Source organism: Typopeltis vanoorti, chromosome 2 (genome assembly GCF_054136105.1).
Source record: "Typopeltis vanoorti isolate ZY-2024b chromosome 2, IOZ_Tvanoo_1.0, whole genome shotgun sequence".
NCBI lineage: Eukaryota > Metazoa > Arthropoda > Arachnida > Uropygi > Thelyphonidae > Typopeltis > Typopeltis vanoorti.
Window position 1 is genome coordinate 132253044 of NC_143550.1, and position 22781 is coordinate 132275824.

The 22781-nt window shown below is 35.6% G+C and overlaps 1 protein-coding gene across 3 annotated transcripts in view; it reads left to right on the forward strand.

Annotated features, from left to right (window-relative positions):
- TppII (Tripeptidyl-peptidase II) overlaps positions 1 to 22781 on the forward strand; it is a 583232-nt gene that overhangs the window by 464133 nt on the left and 96318 nt on the right. For all 3 annotated transcript variants that reach the window (XM_090408276.1, XM_090408286.1, XM_090408295.1), the window contains one exon: positions 9865 to 10002. In XM_090408276.1, the coding sequence (XP_090264402.1) occupies positions 9865 to 10002 (138 nt within the window). The remainder of the gene's footprint in view (positions 1 to 9864; positions 10003 to 22781) is intronic.

Here is a 22781-nt window from a genome sequence, read left to right on the forward strand (position 1 = left end):
CTCCAGCCATCTCCCTCCAGTTCCTCTAATCCGCTTGTATCCTGCATCCCACTTCCTTCTCAGCTCCTCCATCTTCTTCCACTGTTGAACCTAAGTATCTAAAGTCTCTCACCTTCCTGATGACATTTCCTTCCAGCTCCAGATCTGTCTCCTGGCCGCCGCCGCCCACTGCGCAACACATATACTCTGTCTTACTTCTGCTCAGTCTCATACCTCTCTCTTCCAGTACTTTTCTCCATCTTTCCAGTTTAGTTCCCGCTTCTTCTCTTGAATCTACACACAGCAAGATGTCATCTGCATACAACATTATCCAAGGAGCATCTTCTCTCACCTCCTCTGTTACCACCTCCATCACAATATTAAACAGAAACGGACTTAATGCTGACCCTTGATGCAAGCCAACTGTTACTTGAAAACTTTCTGTCTGTCCCAAACAGGTCTGAACACTTGTCTTCACATTTCTGTACATTTCCCGCACCAACCTGACATATTTCTCCGGCACCTTCTTCTCCCTCAGACACCTCCAGATCAATAAATACCAGATGTAGCTCCCTTTGTTTCTCTCGATATTTTTCCATCATCTGTCGTAACCCAAAGATAGCATCTGTTGTTGATCTACCAGGCATGAAGCCAAATTGTTCCTTTGCAATCTCCACCTCCTTCCTCAATCTACCATCAAGAACCCTTTCTAGAATATTCATTGTATGGGACATCAACTTTATTCCTCTGTAATTTTTACAGTCTTGTGCATTCCCTTTACCCTTGTAGATGGGGACAAGAGTACTTTCCCTCCATTCCTCGGGTATATTTTCCTGTTGGCAAACTTTCATGAACAGGTCCCACAGCAGGTCAATTCCCTCTTCCCCCAGTGCCTTCCATGCCTCCACTGGAATTCTGTCGGGCCCACCGATTTTCCATTCCTCATCCTCTTTATGGCCTCCGTCACTTCCATTCTACTGATGTTCTGCACCATACCCTCAGAAGGCTGCCCATCTCCTCTGTGAGTCCTTGCATTTTCCTCATCAGCCTCAACAACTATAGTTGCATTAATTTGACAAAGAACTGTGAAGAACTCATTCTGAGACCAAATATAAACTGACTTCTCCAAACTAACTTCTATGGTTTTAGTCACAATCTCAGTGATTTCTACAGCTATCTAGTTGAATGCTTCTTGCTTGTCACAGCTGTAATTTGTGCTCTGAAAATGCTTTCAGTGAAATATTAGTAAGTTCAATATTTTTTTTTTCTCTTAATATTGTTTATACTGTGAAGCACTGTTATTAATAACCAACAACACCTAAGCCTATCTATATATATAAATCAGCAATTAAGATATCAAACACAAAAGCAAGATTTCTATGGTGAGAATCTACTAAAATAAATTTATATGGAACAAGAACAAAATCAATCAAAATATCAACCTGCAACATACAAAATTGTGCACATCAGTTTTTGACATATCTAAACCGTTTATTTCAAATAGTTGATCAAAAATAAGTCTTATATGAAAAAAATCTGAAAATTGAGAAAAAATAGTGGATTGTTTGGTGATATCAGTAACATGTATATTAAAAATGAAGATATTGGAAGGAACTTGATATTATTAAGATTTAAAAATGCATAAACAGAGCTAATCAAATGGTATGGTCATTTAAACAGAATGGAAGGCAAATGATTTACCAAAAAAAAAGTGCTTGTTGGAAATTACAGGGGGAAATTACTGGAGATATGGAAGGACTGATTAGGATTACAAATAAACCAAGGGGGAAGAAAATTATTCATAGGGAACTAGCAGTAAGAATTTGTGTTGTGACATCATAGTATTCTCTAGTACTATTGTGGATATATTTCAAGAAATTCATGGTGATAATGCCATTTTTGAGAAAAATAACTTTCTGGTAATATTTGAAAAATTGCTCAGTTTTGCACTCTTCAATCAATCAACAACAACCATAGGTTCAACACCCATAGGTGTCTAATGCCATCTTGATATACAAGGGCTGTTCGATAAGTCCGTGCAAAGTCTAAGAGATGGCGCCATCAGTACATACCGAGGTTATTTTTAGTTGCTGGCAACTGTTGGAGGATCACACACTAAGTTTCAGTCAGATAGATCTATTACTCTGTGTTTGGTGTGTGTTCATTTGAATCGATCAAGTACCATGATTTGTGAAAAATGGATGAGAAAGAATTTCATGTAGTGATTAAACATTACTTTTTGAAAGGGAAAACGGCTCAGGAAACCAAAGCTAAGCTTGATAAACATTATGGTGAGTCTGCACCTTCGTTTAAAACAGTTTATAAGTGGTTTAGTAACTTTTGAAGTGGCCATATGAGTACAAGTGACACTGAACATTCTGGATGCCCTGTTGAGGTCACTACTCCAGCAATTATTGAAAAAATCCATGATATGGTGATGGACAATAAAAGAGTGAAGGTGCGTGAAATTGCTAAGGCTGTGGGCATCTCAAATGACCACGTACATAATATTTTACATGAACATTTACATATGAGAAAACTATCCGCAAGATGGGTGCCGCGTTTGATTTATGCTACGAAGTCCTTTTGCATCCCCCACCACCACCACTCTCCAGATTTGGCTCCCTCTGACTACCACTATCTGTTTATCTGTTTCCAAACATGAAAAAATGGCTGACAGGAAAAAGATTTTCATCACGCAATGAGGTGATTGCTGAAACAACTGCCTATTTTGAAGAGTTAGGCAAATCATACTATATGGACGGGATCAAAAAACTCTAGCATCATTGGACTAAGTGTATAGACCTCAAAGGAGACTATGCTGAAAAATAAAACTGTCCCAAGAAAATTTCTTCATTTTTGCACAGACTTATCGAACAACCCTCATAATTCTTCCGTTGCATTCTATTTTGTGCAAGATGACTCAGTTTGTGTACAGTTTTTACACCATTTGATGATGTCATCGCCCAGTTCTCTGTTCGGTCTTTCTCTTTTGTTCTTTCCTTATCATCCCAAACAGCAGCGTTTTTAATTTCCTCTCATCGTAGTTTTCTTTTGATTATTTTCTGGATCAGGTTTTCTTTTGGTTGTATTCGTCTGTATAGTTCCTCATTGTTCACTTTCTGGATCCAGCTTATTCTCAAGATCTTTCTATAGCATTCCTCTCGAATGCTAATATCCTCCTCTCAGGAGTACCCAGGCCTCACATCCATAGAACATGCTGCTGAAAATACAGGTTTCCACAATACATAGTTTAGTGTGTATCTTTATAACTCTCCTCTTCCATATTTTGTCAGTGGCTTTTAAGATAGCTGTTGCTCTAGTTATTCTAATTTTTACCTCTTTTTTGGGGGGGTCCAAGATACATGAAGTGTTTCACATTTTCCAGTTGAAATCTTTCTATGATAACTTTGTTCAGTAACTCCTATTGTCTGAATATCATTGTTTTAGTTTTTTCAAAATTGACATGTAGTCCATATCTTTTTCCTTCTAAGTATAGTGTTTGCAGTGTCTGTACCAGCATTGCTTCATCTTCTTCAATCAGTTCAATGTCATCTGCAAAGAAGAGGTAGTTTATTCTTATGCCATTTATTGAAATGCCTCCACCTTCTTCTTTAATGTTATCTAGTGTTCTCCCCAGATGTGTAATGAAGATGATTGGTGATATTGGGTCCACTTGTCTTGTGCCTTGACTAGTGGCAAGCCAATCATTCTCCAGTAGCACCTGCTATTCTGACTGTTTCTTGTGCTTGGCTGCTTATATCTTTCAACAGGTTGATTAATTTATTGTCCACACCGTAGGATTCCAAGCCCACCCATGTTATATTTTGATCAGTGTTATCAAAGGCTTTTTGGAAGTCCACAAAACAGCAATATATCTTTTTGTTCTTTCTCTGCTATTAGTCTTAGTGCGAGTATTTGTTGTACTGTACTTCAATGTTTTTTAAAATCCAGCTTGCTCATCAAGAAGCTATGCCTCCCTATGACCCTTCAGGCATTCTGTAAGTATTTTCATCAGCACTTTGCCAAGATGACTCATTAGTGCAATAGTTCTGTAATTGGTGCATTCTAAAGCACTGCCTTTCTTCTGAAGAACAACCAAGACCAATTTTTTCCACTCTTTCATTATTTCATTTTTCATTTCATTATAGCTTATGCATTTCTTTTACAACCAGTCCCCCACCCCATATTTTAGCATCTCACCTATTATGTTATCATGCTATCATTTCCAGAACTCTTGTTGTTCTTGAGATGTTTTATAGCCTTACTCACCTCCTCTTAAAAGATGTCATTTTCAAAGATCTCTGCTGGTGGAGAGATTGCTTTTAGTTCTTTGATTACTTTTGTTTAGCTGATTTTTATATAGTTTGCTGCAATATCTTGTCCACCTGTGTATGATCTTGTTTGCCACTTCCTATTAATATTTCTTATAAGTTTATAAAGCTCTCTAGGTTTGTGTTCTCCATAGTACTGTTCAATGTCTTTGCATTGGTCCTCCATACATTTGGCTTTATCAAATCTAGCTGCTTTCCATACTTCATTGCTTTTTGATGGTAACTCATTTGCTGCCTCTGAATTATCTCATTTAAGTTTCAGTTCTCATTTCTCTTGTATCAACTTCAGCTTCAGGGTTTCCTGAGTTATCCATTTCTTATTGATCTCTCTTTTAGGAATTACTTCCTCTGCTGCTTTTTTATTACTGTAGCCAGTCATTCTGCTCTTGTATTTATATTTTGTTTTTCACTTGTGGTCTTAATCTTAGTTTCCAGTATGTCCTGATATGCTGTTCTTAACCTGTTTTCATTTAATCTTGAGATGTCTCTAGCTTTTTTGGAACTTTCCTTTGTACTTCTGTTTCAGTTTTAGTTTTATATTTGCAATCACTAAGCTTTTGTTGGAACATCCTACCTAACTGACTGTTCCATTTTTGTTGGTTTGTTAATCTTATCTTTTCCTCTTTAAATTCTGTTTTTATTCATTAGTTGTTGATTGATGCTCATCTGAATATAAAGAAATTTATATTATACTGTGCCACCCTATATTCAGATTAGTCTAAATAATATAGAGGAATCAATCATCAACTATACTTATATTATCACTTTATCTTCAGGCCGAGGTATATCTTATACTATTAATAGCTTTTAAGGCTTCCGCAAAGGTCTGATTAATTTTATGAGCGGTGCAATGAAAGTAAATCAGGCAAACATAAGTTTAACTCAACAAAAGAAAACATTTAATGTGGAATAGTACAACATATACGTTCAAGTATAACTATCTGCAAAACGTTATCAAATTAAACAATTACAAAAATTCATATTCAGATATTAGTAACTTCTTATTTAGGTTTGAGGATTATGGCTAATGTTGACACTTCTTAATTCTTAAAGCATCAGTAATTCTTTCACATAGTTCTCTCTACCCAATTAGATGAATTAAATCATAAATATATTAGCTCAGTTTAAAGTATTCAGAATAATTACAATCCATTAACTAACAAACATTTACCCTTCAGTTCTTTATGCTCAGTCAATCAGATTGAAAATAGTTCTTAAAAGTTATTTAAATTAAAGGGATATTAAATCCCACATTGTTTTAAAACCGAATAAGAAACTCAAAGATTGGAATCAGAGAGTTTCTTGCCAAATATATAAAACGATAAAGTATCGGCGACACTAGCGTTAGCCAATGCAAGTGACCCTAGTACGTAGTACAATACCAGGCAACTCGTAGCAAAAGTGGTGAAGTTCTGATCACTATTCTTAGGTATTTTCCATAATGTAAAAACACATTTCCTAGGAAATGTATGCTGTTATTACATTATGGAGGGAGGTCACTACCCAGACCGGTTTCAGCATTTTTTTGAGGCTTCATCAGTGAGTAGCTAGACCATATTGATACCAAAGTGTATAGCGAAAAGAACTTATATACTCTGCAGTACGAGTTTCCAAATAGGTGCAACCATTAAGTTACTTAAATATAAAGAGCTAATAAGCCTCATTTCGGCGATATAAACATTATTTAAATTAAGGGGATATTAAATCCCACATTGTTTTAAAACTGAATAAGAAAGTCAAAGATTGGAATCAGAGGAAATCTAGGAAATGTATGCTGTTATTACATTATGGAGGGAGGTCACTACCCAGACCGGTTTCAGCCTTTTTTGAGGCTTCATCAGTGAGTAGCTAGACCATATTGATACCAAAGTGTATAGCGAAAAGAACTTATATACTCTGCAGTACGAGTTTCCAAATAGGTGCAATCATTAAGTTACTTAAATATAAAGAGCTAATAAGCTTCATTTCGGCGATATAAACATTATTTAAATTAAGGGGATATTAAATCCCACATTGTTTTAAAACCGAATAAGAAACTCAAAGATTGGAATCAGAGAGTTTCATGCCGATATAGAAAACTATAAAGTTTTCTATATCGGCATGAAACTCCCTGATGAAACTCTCATGAAACAGGTTGCACCTATTTGGAAACTCATACTGCAGAGTATATAAGTTCTTTTCGCTATACACTTTGGTATCAATATGGTCTAGCTACTCACTGATGAAGCCTCAAAAAAGGCTGAAACCGGTCTGGGTAGTGACCTCCCTCCATAATGTAATAACAGCATACATTTCCTAGGAAATGTGTTTTTACATTATGGAAAATACCTAAGAATAGCGATCAGAACTTCACCACCTTTGCTACGAGTTGTCCGGTATTGTACTACGTACTAGGGTCACTTGCATTGGCTAACGCTAGTGTCGCCGATACTTTATAGTTTTCTATATCGGCATGAAACTCTCTGATTCCAATCTTTGAGTTTCTTATTTGGTTTTAAAACAATGTGGGATTTAATATCCCCTTAATTTAAATAATGTTTATATCACCAAAATGAAGCTTATTAGCTCTTTATATTTAAGTTCTTAAAAGTTTAACTTTCCAAATGTAACAATAGCTAATCTTATGACAGATATTTCTATATTCTCTCTCAGTCAGTTAACACTTAACAACAAGGTGCTTATCATTTCGAAGGCAAAGTACTTCAATACATCTTACATCCAACGGTTAGTTGATATAATCTACAGCCAAGGTGAAACATGTCTGACGGATTTAACTGTTATTGCTTCACACAGGTTATAGAAAGGACAATTCTTACCGGGCTACAGCTTTTACACATAGAATTCGCATAGGCACATTTGAAATTCTTGTTGACTTATACTTTATGGCAATGCAATTCAAAGAAATCTTCCACTATAATAACTGAATTATGGACACAGAAATACTCAAGTCTTGATGCACTTGGTTTAAGTTATCTACTAATTCCTTATTTTCTTCTATGTATTAACTTCAGTTCTGCACTATTCTTCCACTAACCATTTGGAATTTATCGTAGTATCAGAACTCCCATAGAAGTAATTCAGAATGCCTATTAATTCCTTGTCCTTTTCTAGTCAATTTTCGGCATATATTAATTCCCCTTCTGCCACTCACTGCCTATCTCTATGCTGTCTCTAGGGCTTCTCTCCTTTCTTTCATTTTCCAATCAACTGCATTCTCTCTTTCCCGCCAAAATCCGGTTCTAACTAGTTCAGCTTATATCAACTGGCTTTTCTCTATACAGTAGTTCACGTTCTCACATGAGCTAACTCAAAATAACTCCGTTTCATCGTCAGCAGCCAATCAAATCTCATTAGTAGAATTCCATAAATTTGTTTTCACTTACAGAAATGTCAAATAATAATAAAAAAAAAAAAACATATCACAATTCATATAAAGTACATTTAAATTTATATACACACAGTTTCTTACAATAAATTTTACAGAATAAAGTAAATAAAATGAATGACATTTATATATAGTCTTTTTATTACTATTACATATCCTAAGGTTATACAATTAATTAATTACAAGCAAGAGATTAACAGCAAATAATATTTACGAGTCTTGCTTATGACATGGAGGATTATGTTAAATATGAATGAAGTATTATAATTTACAAAATACTTTCATTCACAATTTAACACTATGATCCAAATCAATATCAGCTCCTTGTGATGATCTGCACTGTTGAACTGATGTTCTCCATTTCTGGTCTATTAATATCAGGTCAATCATATTCCTATGCCTGCCATCGAAGGAGCACCATGTCCACTTACGACAGTCTTTTTGTTTGAATTTGGTATTGCAAATCATCAGGCTGTTATCAGTGGCAAATTCCAGAAACATCTCTCTACGTTCATTTCTTTCTCCATATCCAAATTTTCCCATCCTGTGTTATTTCTGCCAATCTTCGCATTCCAGTCTCCTACAATGATGAGTATATATCCTGCTTCGGCATCTCATCAATTTCTAGTTGTAGATCTTTGTAAAATCTCTCAATGTCTTCTTCTGCACTCTCTGCAGCGGACGCATATACTTTGAATGTCGTGATATTAAATTGTTGGGGACTGAATCTTGCAACCATTATCTTTTCACTAACTGGTTTGTATCCTATCATTGCCTGATAGGCCTTGTTACTTAGCAGGAAACCTATGCCTCCTTCATGCTTGCTTTTGTTTCCTGACCAGAGAACTCTTCCACAAATGGTGGAAGAGTTCTTCCACCTGATGGTATCCGTCTCATTTCTGAAATACCCAAGATGTCGCATCTGTATTTCTTCTTACAACTGCAATTTTCCAGTTGCCCATAGTGTGCGGACATTCCATGTACTTATCGATATTTCATCCCAAACAGGCTTGAGTTTAATTTCTTTGTCTTTGTTTTCAGTAGCAGATTTTTTGATCCAGCCCTGATTGCTTGATTGGGGGACATGGACCTTGTTTGACCAGGCAACGTCCAAGCTGGCACGAGCCTCTTGTCTTGTTCTTTGGCATCAGATTTTAGTGGTATTTTTCTCTTTACTATCAGCACATCGACAAACCCTCAGTCTTCCTTGAAGAGCTTGGGAAAGATATAAGAAGGAGCATATAGATTATGTTTAGGCTTAGGGCAGCCTGAGCTCACCTTGATGCAGTACTGTCATTGGACTTCTCTAGCATTTTATAGAGTTACTGGAGTTGCCCACTAATCCACCACTTCCTGTTAGTACTGCTGCTTATTGCACTCTTGCATTAGATTAAAAAAAAAAAAGATTTTTTTTTCGTGTTTTTTCTTTTAGAATATGTCTTTGCATGTGCAAGAGTTAATAAGATGATCTGATTAAAAAAACTAAGAAAATTATCAGAATTAATATCATATTTTATCCATTTAGTTTAGCTCTAGAAACCCTTCTGATAATCTAATCAGAATGCTTGCACTGCAACAATAAAATTTTTCCTTTTGAAAATCCTGTTATAGAAAATGCATCAGAATAATGATGATTTTTGAATACATCAGAGTATCAGTTGGTCCTCTATTTCATAGAATTATGTCAGGATTACATTATTACATATGAAGCATAATAAATTGTACTGGAATGGGAACTCGGGCAGAAATGAATCATTTGAAATACCAACAAAATGTATAATACTAATTCTAAACTAAGGATGAGAATAATATATTGAATTGCTTAATGCATCTTGTGCATTTGGGGAAAGGTAATGAAGTTCTTTGTAATGTCTTGCTGATTACATCTGATCTTGGTGATAAGCTGACTTTCACATATGTTTTACAGGAGGTCTAGTAATTTTATATGCTTATAACTAAAAATGTTTTCACTAAAGAGATACCAGCATCTTGAAATTTGACATTTTCATCATACTGTTGCCTGTGGATGTTCATTCAAATGCTGCTTTCTGGTTTAAGTCTAGGACACAGTTACACATGCCTGGTATCAAATTATTTTGTTTTGTTTTTTCCATTATATGTATGGTAGTACACATGTATAAGTATATATAAAATCTGTACATATAGGTAAGGCCCACAGAAGTAACACCAAACTGTCCTCTTCTTAGTGAACTGCTCTATGAATCTGAATATGAATCTCAGCTGTGGTTGTTATTTGACTGCAACAAGCACCTTTTGGCATCTGGAGATGCTTATCCTTGTAAGGTGAGTTGTTTATGTTCTAATTTTATATATAATTATATATATAGATAGATACACACAGTGTTAAAATCAGTATTAGAATATTTGAATAGCACTGTATTTCAGATAAACATAAATTGTTTGCATCGTAATAGCTTGCAGGTCCTCCTTTGGCTATGATCACCACCCTTCTAGTCATTCTCTCCACTACTACTTTGTGATGATATTCATCACACTACTACTTTGTGATGATATTCACAACGTAGTAGTGTAGTCACATATTTTGGACTATTCTTCTATCAGCATATCCACACGATGCACTATTCTTGGTGGTATTGGACCAATACGTTGAATGTTTCAGTTATTATTGCACAGGAATCTTCATGGGGTCTGGAGATTCATCACATTGACACCTACACTTACTCTATTCATACAGTATCTGTCATACTCCCCTTGAACATATTCACAACAGACTCTGGAAATCCATTCAACTCATTCACCACTCCCGGAATAAAAAATCTGATTGGTCCCGACTCCCATACTAACTACACTTGTACTCAGTTTCCAGGAATGATCTCTTGTCTGGCCTTCTCTAGTCAACTGCTGAAAAATTTCTTCTGTATCAATCCTATAGAATCCTTTTGGTAACTAAGCATTTCTGTCATATAAGCATTTCATCTTCTGTGTAAATCCCACAAACCCTCAATCGACTTTGTGGGGAGCATTTTGCCGACTGTTTACCATCTTAGTCACTGAACTCCAGATCACCACCACCACCTCACCCCTAAGAAATCCAGGTGACTAGACATGCTCAGAAATCCAGATATATCCTGTCGTGAATGCTTTATTGGTGAATGTGTTCAAAGAGAGTATGTCAGATATTGTGTGAATAGAGTGAGCATAGGTGTTTCATGATGAATATCTGTATTGTCTCATGATGATGATGCCGTATTAAAGCCTTATAAAAAGCAATGATAACTTCTCTTATCTGTGCTTGTTAATGTGTTCCTCAATAATCAAGTAATCCTATGAACTTCCTTGGCCTCTTTTGCAGTATGTCCCCTTGAAACTTTTACCAAACTTCAACTCCCTTTCCACCAACACCCATAACTCCCTGGTTTCATTTTAATGAATACAGTTCAACTAATGTAGTACAAAGCATGTAACCTTTCATCTCAGAATGCATAATTTTACACCTTTTCATATTAAATTGGCACTTGTAGTTGGCTATTTTATTTGGACAGTCTAAGTGCATTTTATTTTCAATGATTTTATGCATTGTCAATTTTTTTCTTTATTCTGTTTGTTGGTTGTCACTTTTTAAAAAGTTCACTTCTTCTGTGATGTGCAAAGTTGAGTCTTTTTTCAAAAAATTTAGATTTTCTTTCCACCTAATATTCAAAGGAACAAGATTGGATTAAAATTCTGCTGTTTTTCCAGAAGTTGTATTCTTTAGTCCACATATGATTCTAGTTGCATTTTTCTGAATTTTTGTAAGCTTGTCTAAACTGGTTTGTGGTGTTTGCATCCAGATGGGTGAAGCATATTCCATTATTGGTCAGATAATAGAATTGTATGTGACTTTTAAAGTTTTAGCATCAGCTCCCCTCTCTACCAGAGAAACTTTTCAGGATATTTAATCTTTTTTTTACCCTGACTGCAACATTTTGATATGTTTATTAAAGCTTAATGATGGCTCCAGAGTAGCTCCAAGGTATTTGGGGTTTTCATTAAATGTAATTAGTTGATTTGTTTAGCTTAATCTTTATTCTCCACTTTCTGAGGTGATTATTAATGGTAAATACACAAATTTCTGATTTAGTAGGATATTTTGATTTTTTTGGTTTTGACAATATGTAGATAAACTTTCAACGGCTTTAAGTGACCTTCAGCTGTTCCTAAGTTGCTATGAGCTGAGAATAGGACCAAATCATCAGCAACCATATCTATCTTTGTTTATTTATATTTTTATCTAAATTGTTTTAAGTAGATGGAAAAAAGAAGGGGGTGCTTAAGGGTCAAAGCTGTATAACTGAGAGGATACCTCCACATAGCCTTTAAAGGAATGCGGAGAACCGACCAGAGCTTCTGACCTAATGTCCAATCCTGACCTTCTCGTGGTGCACCCTGTTGGGTATCTACCTGGATACTGAACGAACGAGGATGGGCAGGCAATTTGGGATTTAGCCGACCAAATTGTATTCCTATTGGTTAAACCAAAATACAAAACGATGGTACAACATAACAAAATTTCATGCCGGCTGGGGCGTCGCCCAGTTAAACAAGGCCCCTGTTGTTTTCGCCAGGGAACCAGGGCAAACAGCGAAAAGTCAGCTACTGGAACAAATCTGAAAATACACCCCAACTCGACATCACCAGAGTTAAAGATCAGGACTGTCAACATAAGAAGCCTGAATGGCAAAGAAATGGAGCTAGCGAAGGAATTAGATAAGTACCAGATCGACATAATAGGGGTGACTGAAACAAAAAAGACAAAAAACTGGTGAGATCTTTCTGAGCAATAAATACAAAATGTTATATTCGGGCAATGACAATCAAGGAAAAGAAGAAGTAGCCATAGTATTCAACACAAAATACGAGGCTCATCTTCTTGAATGGCAGGCAGTGTCAAGTAGAGTGATTTGGGCAAATATCAGAATGGGGAACTGGACAATGAGATTATTTGTGCCTATGGTCCCACAGAAGGTTCTACTAAGGTAGAAGTGGAGGAATTTTTTTGAGGCTCTAGAGAAAGCTACTGACACAATGTAAAAGGAAAAGTTGTTCCTTGTTGGGGATCTAAATAGCAGAGTAGGAAGTGATTGTCAGACATACAAAAATGTTTGGGGAAAATTTGGAGAAACGAGCAAAGTTAATAATAAATACCTATTGGATTTCTGCTCAGGACATGGACTGGTTATTACTAACACCATGTTCCTGTCGTGATGTTCTCTTTTTCCAATGTTCGAATCCGCCATCTTGTTACAAGTCACTTTCATAAAAAAAAAAAACTAATTGAGAATTGGTCACCAATCCAAGGTAGAGAAATTTCTATTATACTGCGCCACTCTATCCTTAGATTAGTCTATATAAAATAGTAGGATCAATTCACAGATAGTTAGTTAGCAGTCTCCTCATTCATTCTGGCCGAAGTATTTGTTTTCCACTTGGGATTCCCACAAGATTCGAATTTTTATGAACGGTGCAATAAAAAGGAATTCAGGCAAACACAATAATTAGATTAACAAAATAAAACATTTAATATAAGCTATATGACACATACATAAATTCTACCTCTAATTTTAAACAATAGAATAAAGTTAAATATTAGGTCAAGTCAATCACATTAGTTCAATCTTCCAAACATTACATACACTTTCTCAGTTTCTGAGTCACAAAATTCCTACACTTAATTAAATACAATAGAACTTCCCATCTGAATGGTTTCCACACAGTTCTCAGCTATGCTATACACTTAAAGAACACCGCAGGCACTAATTGCTGTAAATATCTCTCAACAATTCTTATTTTCAAATTCTCATTCGCAAAGAATTTCCACAGTTAAAGTTAGGTTAAACGTAGCGTAACTAACATTCAATTCTTCATACACTGAAAATGATCAATATGTCAGTGCTTACCCGAAACAGTTCCTAGTACATCAATTACGTTGCGAATAACTTTCAAAATATATTTGTTCTACTTAAGAACACATTTATAAGACTTCTCTGCAGTTATAACTAAAACACTATTAATCATGCTTCACGACTATGGATATCAACTGTAAGGTACTTTGATTATCCTTGTTACCACTCATTAAATAATTAAACACTGTGCAGTTCTGCTTAGGGCGATTTAGAATTAAGTCGCAATTCTAGATTAACTGGGTTTAATCAGAATTCTTCATGGAACGTCCAGTTTCTTCATATTATCTGATTGCGGCATTAAATTCCTTTAATTATCACTGCTGACTTTACTTTCAGCTAACTATAAAATTCACTTCGTCTTTTTTCGCTTATAATTATTATCCCCTTTAACTTCTGCCCTTGAGAACTTTTTATTTACTTCCACCTCTCTAGTTTATACCCTTGCTTCCTTTCACTTCAAAATTTCCGTTCCAACTCTCTCTTGTTACCTCTATATAATTTTTTTATTATCCTTGTCCTAACTCACGCTCTGTTCCACTCGCGCTCGCTTCTTCATGCGTCTCCATGACAACAAATAAAATATAATAAAATTGAGCTATTGCATAACTCTAAACTTCTATAACAGAAATAAATAGAGAATATTTACATTTCAATTAATACGCATTTAAAATTATCAAGTACAAATTCTATAATATTAACATAGTAATAAATAAAATAACTTAATAATATTTAATACAGTATTTTCATTATTAATACATATATCTTTGATTAATTATTTTAATATTAGACAAAATTAAGGTAGTTATATGAATATTAAGTTTTAAAATAAGTTATATACATTAAATAATATTTACAAGTCTAGCCTTTGTGATGGAAGATCATGTTGGATTCTGAAGCAAATAATAATTACTCTAATCTCTACATAATCAGAATCCAACATTCCAACATAAAAATGTGCACAAATTCACTTGGAAAGAAGAGGCAAGGAATAAGAAAAGTCTCATTGACTATGTTATTGTTGATAGTGATGTTTTCTCCTTGGTGCAGGACACCAGAGTGTACAGAGGATTTGAAATTGGAAGCGATCACTATTTAGTCTTGAGCAGGATAAAATTGAATTTCATATTGAAAAGAATGACATGTAAGAAAGTTTTAAAGCGAATAAAAATTGAGCAGCTCTCAGATGTGAACTGTAGACTAAAATACATAAAGATTATTGAAAGAAAAATGAAAGAGTTTGAGAACAGGAACCAAACCTTGGAGATTCAGTAGCAAGCCTTGAAGAAAACCCTGATTGATTCAGCTAGAGAGTCATGTGGTGAAGTTGTCTGCAAGGATAGAAAAATTAGAACTCCATGGGTGACACAGGAAGTTAAAGAGGCAGTGAAGGATAAGAAGAAAGCATATCAAAAGTTCCTGGCAAATAAATCAGCTTGTGCTCTTAGAGAATACAGAGACAAATGCAAGGATGCTAAACACTGTGTAAAACTAGCTAAACAGAAGTCATGGGAGGATTTTTGGCAAGACCATAGAAAATAAATATCAAGAAGGTGGCAAAATATTCTGGAGGTTGTTGAAGATGCTTAGAAATGGAGGAAAGAGTGCTGTAAAAGGAGTTAGAGATGATAAAGGTGAAATGAAAACGGGAGAAAAAGATATCTTTGAAGTATGGAGTAATTACTTTGAAAATTTGCTTAATGAAACAAGCAGTGATGACAGCACAGTGATAAAAAAAACACTGACCAGGCATGCAGTCAGGAATACATATCCATACTTGAAGTAGAAAAACCCATCAAAGGCTTGAAATGTGGAAAGGCAGCAGGAGTAGATGATATTCAACCAGAAATGCTGAAGTATGGTGGTATAAGAGTCTTACAGTGGCTGCACTGCATACTTCAGAAGGCCTGGACAGAGTGACAAATTCCCAATGATTGGAGTAGAGCTCTCATAGTACCTATATATAAAAAGGGAAATAAAACTGAATGTGAGAATTTCAGAGTTATATCCCTATTGAGTGTTCCTCGTAAGATATATGCAAGTATACTTGAGAAACAGTTAAGAAAAATTGTGGAAGAAAAGCTTGGTGAAGAACAAGCTGGATTCAGGTCAAATAGAGGCTGTCAGGATCAGATCTTCAGTTTATGACAAATAGTGGAGAAATCATGGGAATATAACAAAGATCTGTATTGACAAGGTGCCAAGAGAGAAACTATTCAATATGCTACAGTTATATGGTGTCAATGCTGCATTATATCAAGCAATACTTAGTCTTTATTTGAGTTGTAAGTCAGCAGTTAGAATTGAAGGAAGTACAGGAAGATGGTTTAATGTTAAATCTGGTGTATGACTAGGATGTACATTATCCCCTCTGTTATTCATTATCTATATGGATCACATTATGAAGGAAAGTGGTATTAAACATGATATCAAAATTGGAACTGTTAATGTCAGCTCTTTGCTTTATACAGACGATGTTATACTTGTAAATAAATCCGCTACATATCTGCAAGATTCTATGACTAAAATTGAATAACTATTGTAATAAATATGGTATGAAGGTCAGCAATAAAAAGACAAAGACAATGAAAATAGGCAGAATCATTGAAAATGTCAACTGTGTTGTGAACGGAGAACCTGTGGAACAAGGAAAACATTTCAGCTACTTAGGCACGATTTTTAGTGAAGATGGTAAATTAAATATGGAAATAAACAGAATCAACAAAGCTGGTATGGTAGAAGTCAACTGAATAAATTCATATGGAATGACAGAGAAAGTCGGAACACTAAATTAGCTGTATACAAGACAGTGTTCAAACCAGTTTTAACTTATGGATCTGAGAGCTGGGTCAGAAGTAAAACCCTTGGCCAAAGACTAGAGACCACAGATATGAGAGTCCTGAGAAAGATTAGGAGCGTGAACAGATGGCATCAATGGCAATATCATATTAAAAACGAGAATATTAGGAAAGAACTTGACATTGTCAGCATCCAGGAATGCGTTAGCAGATCTAATCTCAGGTGGTATGGTCACTTAAACAGAATGGGCGAGGAAAGATTAGCAAAAACAAGTGTTCTCTGCTAAGTTGGCAGGAAAACGACCCAGATGAAGACCAAGATATAGGTGGATTGATACGGTACAAAATGCCTTAGACGATAGAAATATAAGATCTTTTAATGTTGGAGTCTTGACAAGTAACAGACTGATTTGGAGGAAAATTGTAGATAGGAAGTTAGTAATGATATAAATTTTTCATGTCCTGTACACCCCTTGAGGTACATGGCAGGAATTTGATGATGATGGAAAAAAGAAGTGGGCATAAAATGCTGCCTTGGGATGTCCCTGTCTGATTTTCACTTTCTTGGAAGAAGTAATATTTATTCTAAATCAAATTGTTCTATTTCTTAGAAAGTCATAAATCCAATTTAGACTTTCCTTTTATTCCAATATGATAAAGCTTGGAAAAGAGTTTCTGCCTCCACATCTTGTCAAAGGCATTGCTAAAATCAGTAAAAGCCTCAATGATGGATTTGGTAGGGTATCTTGAATTCACTGGGTTAAGTAGAAAAGTTGATCAGTTGTAGAGTGATTTCTTCTAAACGCAGCCTGAAAATGTGGTAGGATACTATTTTTGTTTAGATAGTAGTTCAGATGTGTTTTCCATCAATTTGCTTGAAATTGAAGTTAGTGAAATTGGGTGATAACTTCCTGGTTGGTCTTCAGGTTTATTAGACTTTAAAATTGGTATGATTCTTGCTGTTTTCCAGTCTTTTGGAGCTTTTCCTTGTTTTAGGCTATTGTTGTATAATTGAAGTAGCCAATCTACAGCTAGGGAAGAAGATGCTTGATCATAATTCCATGTAAGTTATCCACTCCACATGATTTATTTATATCTAGTCTCTCCAAGGCATCTATCAATTCAGAGATTGTAAATGAATCCCAAAATAATTTCCTTTTTATATTTTATCGTTTTTCTGTTGTCAAGCCTGTTTTGATATTTGATGGCTTATATTTTGAAAATGAAGACTAAGGTATTTGCGATCTCCATATCTCCAATTTTGATATTTCCATCCAGGTATTTTAGCATGTTAGTCTCACTAGCCTTTGGTAAGTCTTTGTATATTAGCAGTCAATATCCTAAGTTAGGTATTATTAAGAGAGAGACCTCCAGGGAGTCAGGGGCTTATCGAGGGAGGCCGCATGCTACATGCACCAGCTGTCATACTTATTCTTGAATTCATTCACACTATGCTTGCATTCACAACATTCACTGACAAGCCATTCCAATCATGTACCACCCAATGAGAGAAAAGTCTAGTCCTCATCCCCTTCCTAGTGGCATTCATTCTCAGCTTCCGAGGACACCTTCTTGTCCTTCCCTCACTCTCCATAAATTGAAATCCTTTATGACCCTTTCAGATGTTTGTAAGTCTCAATCATATAGCCTTTCTTTCTCCTGTTTGCTAGTATCTGCATTCTACAAATTCTCAGTCTGTCTTCATAATCAGTATTCTACATCCACTTTCTTTTATTTGCATTTTTAACACACTCCTTTGCACTCTCTCCGATATATCAGAAACTAAGAAACCAGACCTGCGCACCATAGTCTAAGTTAAGTCTTACCGAGGCCTTGTAAAGAGGCAAAATGGCATTTTTACCTTTACATATGAACATTAGTTTCAGCATTGCAATTATCTTTTGAGTTGTATTTGTAATCTTTGCTTCATGGTCCCTGAACGTCAACTTCCTATCTACTAATACTCCAAGATTCCTAGTCTCATCAGTTTCTTCAAGCATGATCCCACCAATATAATATGACATTGGATATCTAATCACGCCAAAGTGCATGACTTTACATATACTGATCCGTTTTCCCGTGCCGACAATTCCAGACTATTCAAATCATTCTGCAGGTACTGCATATCGACATCATTCCTGATTACCCTTCCTATCTTGGCATCATCTTGGCAGATAGCTGTATGTCGCTTGTCATACAGAAAACTCATTAGAAAACTCCACAGCCTCCTTAAGAAGGTCACTTCTTGGTCTGTGGAAATCACTAACAAATTAAAACCATTTAACTCCATACCCCCCCCCCCCCCCCCCCGTAATTATGGATTCCCAAAAATACATAAGGAAAATGTGCCATTACGTCCCATAGTGGATGGCATTGATTACCCCACATACAAACTAACTAAACATTTAGCCAAAGCGCTCTCACACTATACTGGCAACACACCTTCACACATAAAAAAACTCAGCCCACTTCAAAGCCAGCATAGAAAACCCCTTACACTCCAACATACTGACATAATGGTCAGTTTTGACGTCTCCTCCTTATTCACAAATGTCCCACTCAAGGAAACTTTAGAGCTAATCCGAGCTAAATTTTCTTCAGATATCTCAGCCCTATTTCAGTTCACAATGAACTCAGGCTATTTCGTTTGGCAGGGAAAATTCTACAAACAGATAGAGGGGACAGCCATGGGTTCACCACTTTCCCCACACTTGGCCAACTTCTTCATGGAGATGTTTGAAGAGAAAGCCTTAAACTCAGCCCCACAAAAACCTACCATATGGCTTCTCTACGTTGATGATGTTTTCGCTATTTGGCCAGATGGCCCGGATTCACTCCTCTCCTTCCAAACACACTTGAACAACCAACACCCTAGAATCAAATTCACCCTGGAAAAAGAGGAAAACAATAACCTCCCCTTCCCAGACACACTAGTCACCCGCCAACCTGATGGAACCTTGGTTTTCTCAGTTTATAGAAAACCCACCCATACAGGCAGATACATTCACCAACAATCCCACCCCCCCCCTCACAACAATATGGAGTTATTAAAACATTATTCAACAGGGCAAAAATAATCTGTTCTAATGATCAAGCCCTAACCACTGAACTAAATCACATCCGTGACACTTTCTCAGCCAACGGCTAGAAACGCGGATGTTAGGTTCCATAGAAATGCCGCATTATATAAATCATGTTATGCGAGACTCAGATTACATAGAAAAAAGTAGGTTTAGGTTCCGAAATCGTTTTTCTTTTTAATTATATAAACAACAATGACATACCCAACAAAAATATATTTTTATTTAATTCTTGTAATTCATGTAAATTAAGAAAACATATAAACTATGAAACAAATATATAGTATAAAATTATACAAATTGTACGTAAACTTTATTGCACATAATAAAGTGCTTATTTTAATCGTCATCGCTATCTTCAAAATGAACATTTCGTAGATGTTCTTTATTTATGAGTGGCCAGAAGTCTTCATCACTTGATATCTCTGAGACATCATTAGTATAATTCTCATTACATACTTCGGCTGGTTTAGTTATCAAGAAGTCAGTAATAAGACCTTGCTTACCACTATGCTGCAATTTTTTATTAAGTTCATAATATGGAGCTAAACAAATATCCAATTGTCTCGTGAATTTTTCAGAGCCCTCGTTGAGGGATCATTATCCATAAAATAGCTTCCTAACTTTCTTGCCAAGTCCAATCCTTCTGCTAATTTCTTTAAACTGAATTTTTTAACGGATTCATCACAATCAGAATCTTCGACAAAACTTTCCTTGCCATTTGGTTCGACGTCATCTATTGATTGTACTAGTTCCTCCTAATTTAAATTCATTTCCTCATCAATTAATTCACTAATTTCGTTTTCCACCATACTGCAAAAGCCCCTCTAAGCAGTCATTACTATCATTACTATAGAAATAATTTTTTTACATAAAAAAAAAGCATTACATATTGTATGTAACTCGCCAGAAAATAAAGTGCTGAGCTTGAGATAACACACTTATGATTTTTAATGCACTTTCCTGGCAGAAAATGAAGACAACTTTCAACAATAATTAACACTTTACATGGTAAACAATTGATGTACGTGCGTGCTAAAGGGTATTTCCCCTAAAATTCGCAACTTATAACTACATGCGCGATACGGGCAGACACAAATTTAACGAAGATAAAATTTGATTTTTAAGTCATACGGTGAAAAATATATGAAAAGATAAACTACAATTTGTAGACTGCGTTATAGCGAAACCATGTTGTATAAGTACCGTGTTATACAAGGGTTACCTGTATTTTTAAAATGCTTCCCATCCAGCAACTGCTACCATTCCAATGAACTCAGTATACTCCTCAGTTGGTCTTAATTCCCTGCTTTGTAATTCACAGCATGTAACCTTTTCTGAATGGAACATTCATAAACTTAGTCACTTTCCAAGTGAGTAGTGCATGATCACAGTCCAACCGAGACAGTATAGTTACGTCTTTAACTGAAACACCCTCTGACACTATAATTAAATCTAACACTTTGACCTCGAGTTCTTTCTGTCATATGCTGCTTGAGGAAGTTGTCTCGCAACAGCTCAGTAGATTTATTTCCATTCTTCTCGTGTGATTTTACTGCTACCCAATTAATATTTGGATAATTAAAGTCTCCCATTATGATTACTCTTTTCACGCTCATCTTGTCTATTTGGTGATGCAGATGCATTTCATCACTAGTAACCGATCCACTAGGTCTGTAACAAAGCCCCACTATGTAATTGATCTTGTTAGATTCCACCTCACACTAGATAGCTTCAAACTCACTTCCACATGAAATATTGTTAGTTGTAGTGCTACAATCATAGGTCTCAACTCTAACTGGATTCAAGTCATCTGATATCATTAACTGTATGCCCACTCCTCTCCTATCCTCTCTATCCTTCCTAAAAATAGTGTACCGTTTACACTTAATACCAGATAGTTTGTCTGACTCTGATAACTAGGTCTCACTAATGCCTACAATCTGAGGTCCCAACATATTGATTAAGGCAACAAACTCTACCTCTTCGTTTCTGATACAGACACGATAATCTACCTGCATGTTTTTTTTTTTTTTTCTCTCTTGTCTGCAGTCTGCATGACACAGTTGGATAACTTGCAGATCTTTCTTTTCTAGTGCCTTATACATGTAGACAACTTTGCATACATTTGATGAGTCCGAACCAGACGAACACAAAGTCTAAATTGTTCTTTCCTCGTCAACATTTCCATGACAAAACCCATTCCTATCATTAACACAGTTATATACCATTGTTGCTTTTGCACTCGCATTCTAACCATTCCTCCCTTTATAATTTAGTTTCCCTGACTCTCTATGTTAGGTCTTATACCAGTTATTAGTTTATCTAGGCTCCATATTCCAAATGCATTCAGTGTAGGACATCCCTCTTATACAAATCCAATCTTCCCTGAAACTCACTCCACATGTCCAAAAACTTGCACCTATTCCTTCTACACAGCCTAATCATCGAATCATTTGCTATCATAGCCCTTCTTAATTCATTTTTATCATATCGAAGTAAAATATTGACGATTTTCACTTTCTCACTTTTCACTCTCACCTCTTCCAACAACCTTTTCTTGTCCTCTCTCATACTGAACTTATCGCTAGTTAAGTCGTTAGTACCTATTTACAATTACGATTTCATTTACTTTTCTTTTTTGTTTTTGAATTGCTTCCTTTATATTCTTCATTTTTGCTCCAGGAAAACTCGAAGTTATAACTCGCTCACCAGTAGCATGTTTTATTATAGAGTCACTATACCAAATAACATTTTTCTTTTTTGCAAACGTCACTTACCTGATTTCTGTTACTTCCTGATTTACCTGTTTCCATGCTTTTGTTGTTTCTTATTTTGCTGCTTAATTTTCTTTTTCTCCCTATGCTCATTTAAATGCCTCTCAACTTTTTGTAATTCCTACATTGTCTCTCTGATGATCTGCTTTAATTAATTTTTAATAAAATTAATTTTATCTGAAGTGTTTTGATTTAAGTTATATTGGAATTCCTACCACTTAGTTTTTTGTAGTATATTATATCTTTGTTCATGGTGAACCTTTGTGTAGTTTGAGATACTTGTCTTTGCTGCATTTAGGATAGTCTTCTTCCAAGGTTATGCAGTCTTTGTCTTGGTCATCATGGTATGTGTGATCTTTTAGCATTTTGTTTACTTCCTCCTTGTAATTCCCTCAATTTGCCTTTTGCAAGTTCCAATGATATTTTCTTTTTTTGGGTGGGTCTGGTCATTTTTTCATATTAGTTAATATTGGGATATGGTCACTTTCTACTGGTTCCAGAACAGAC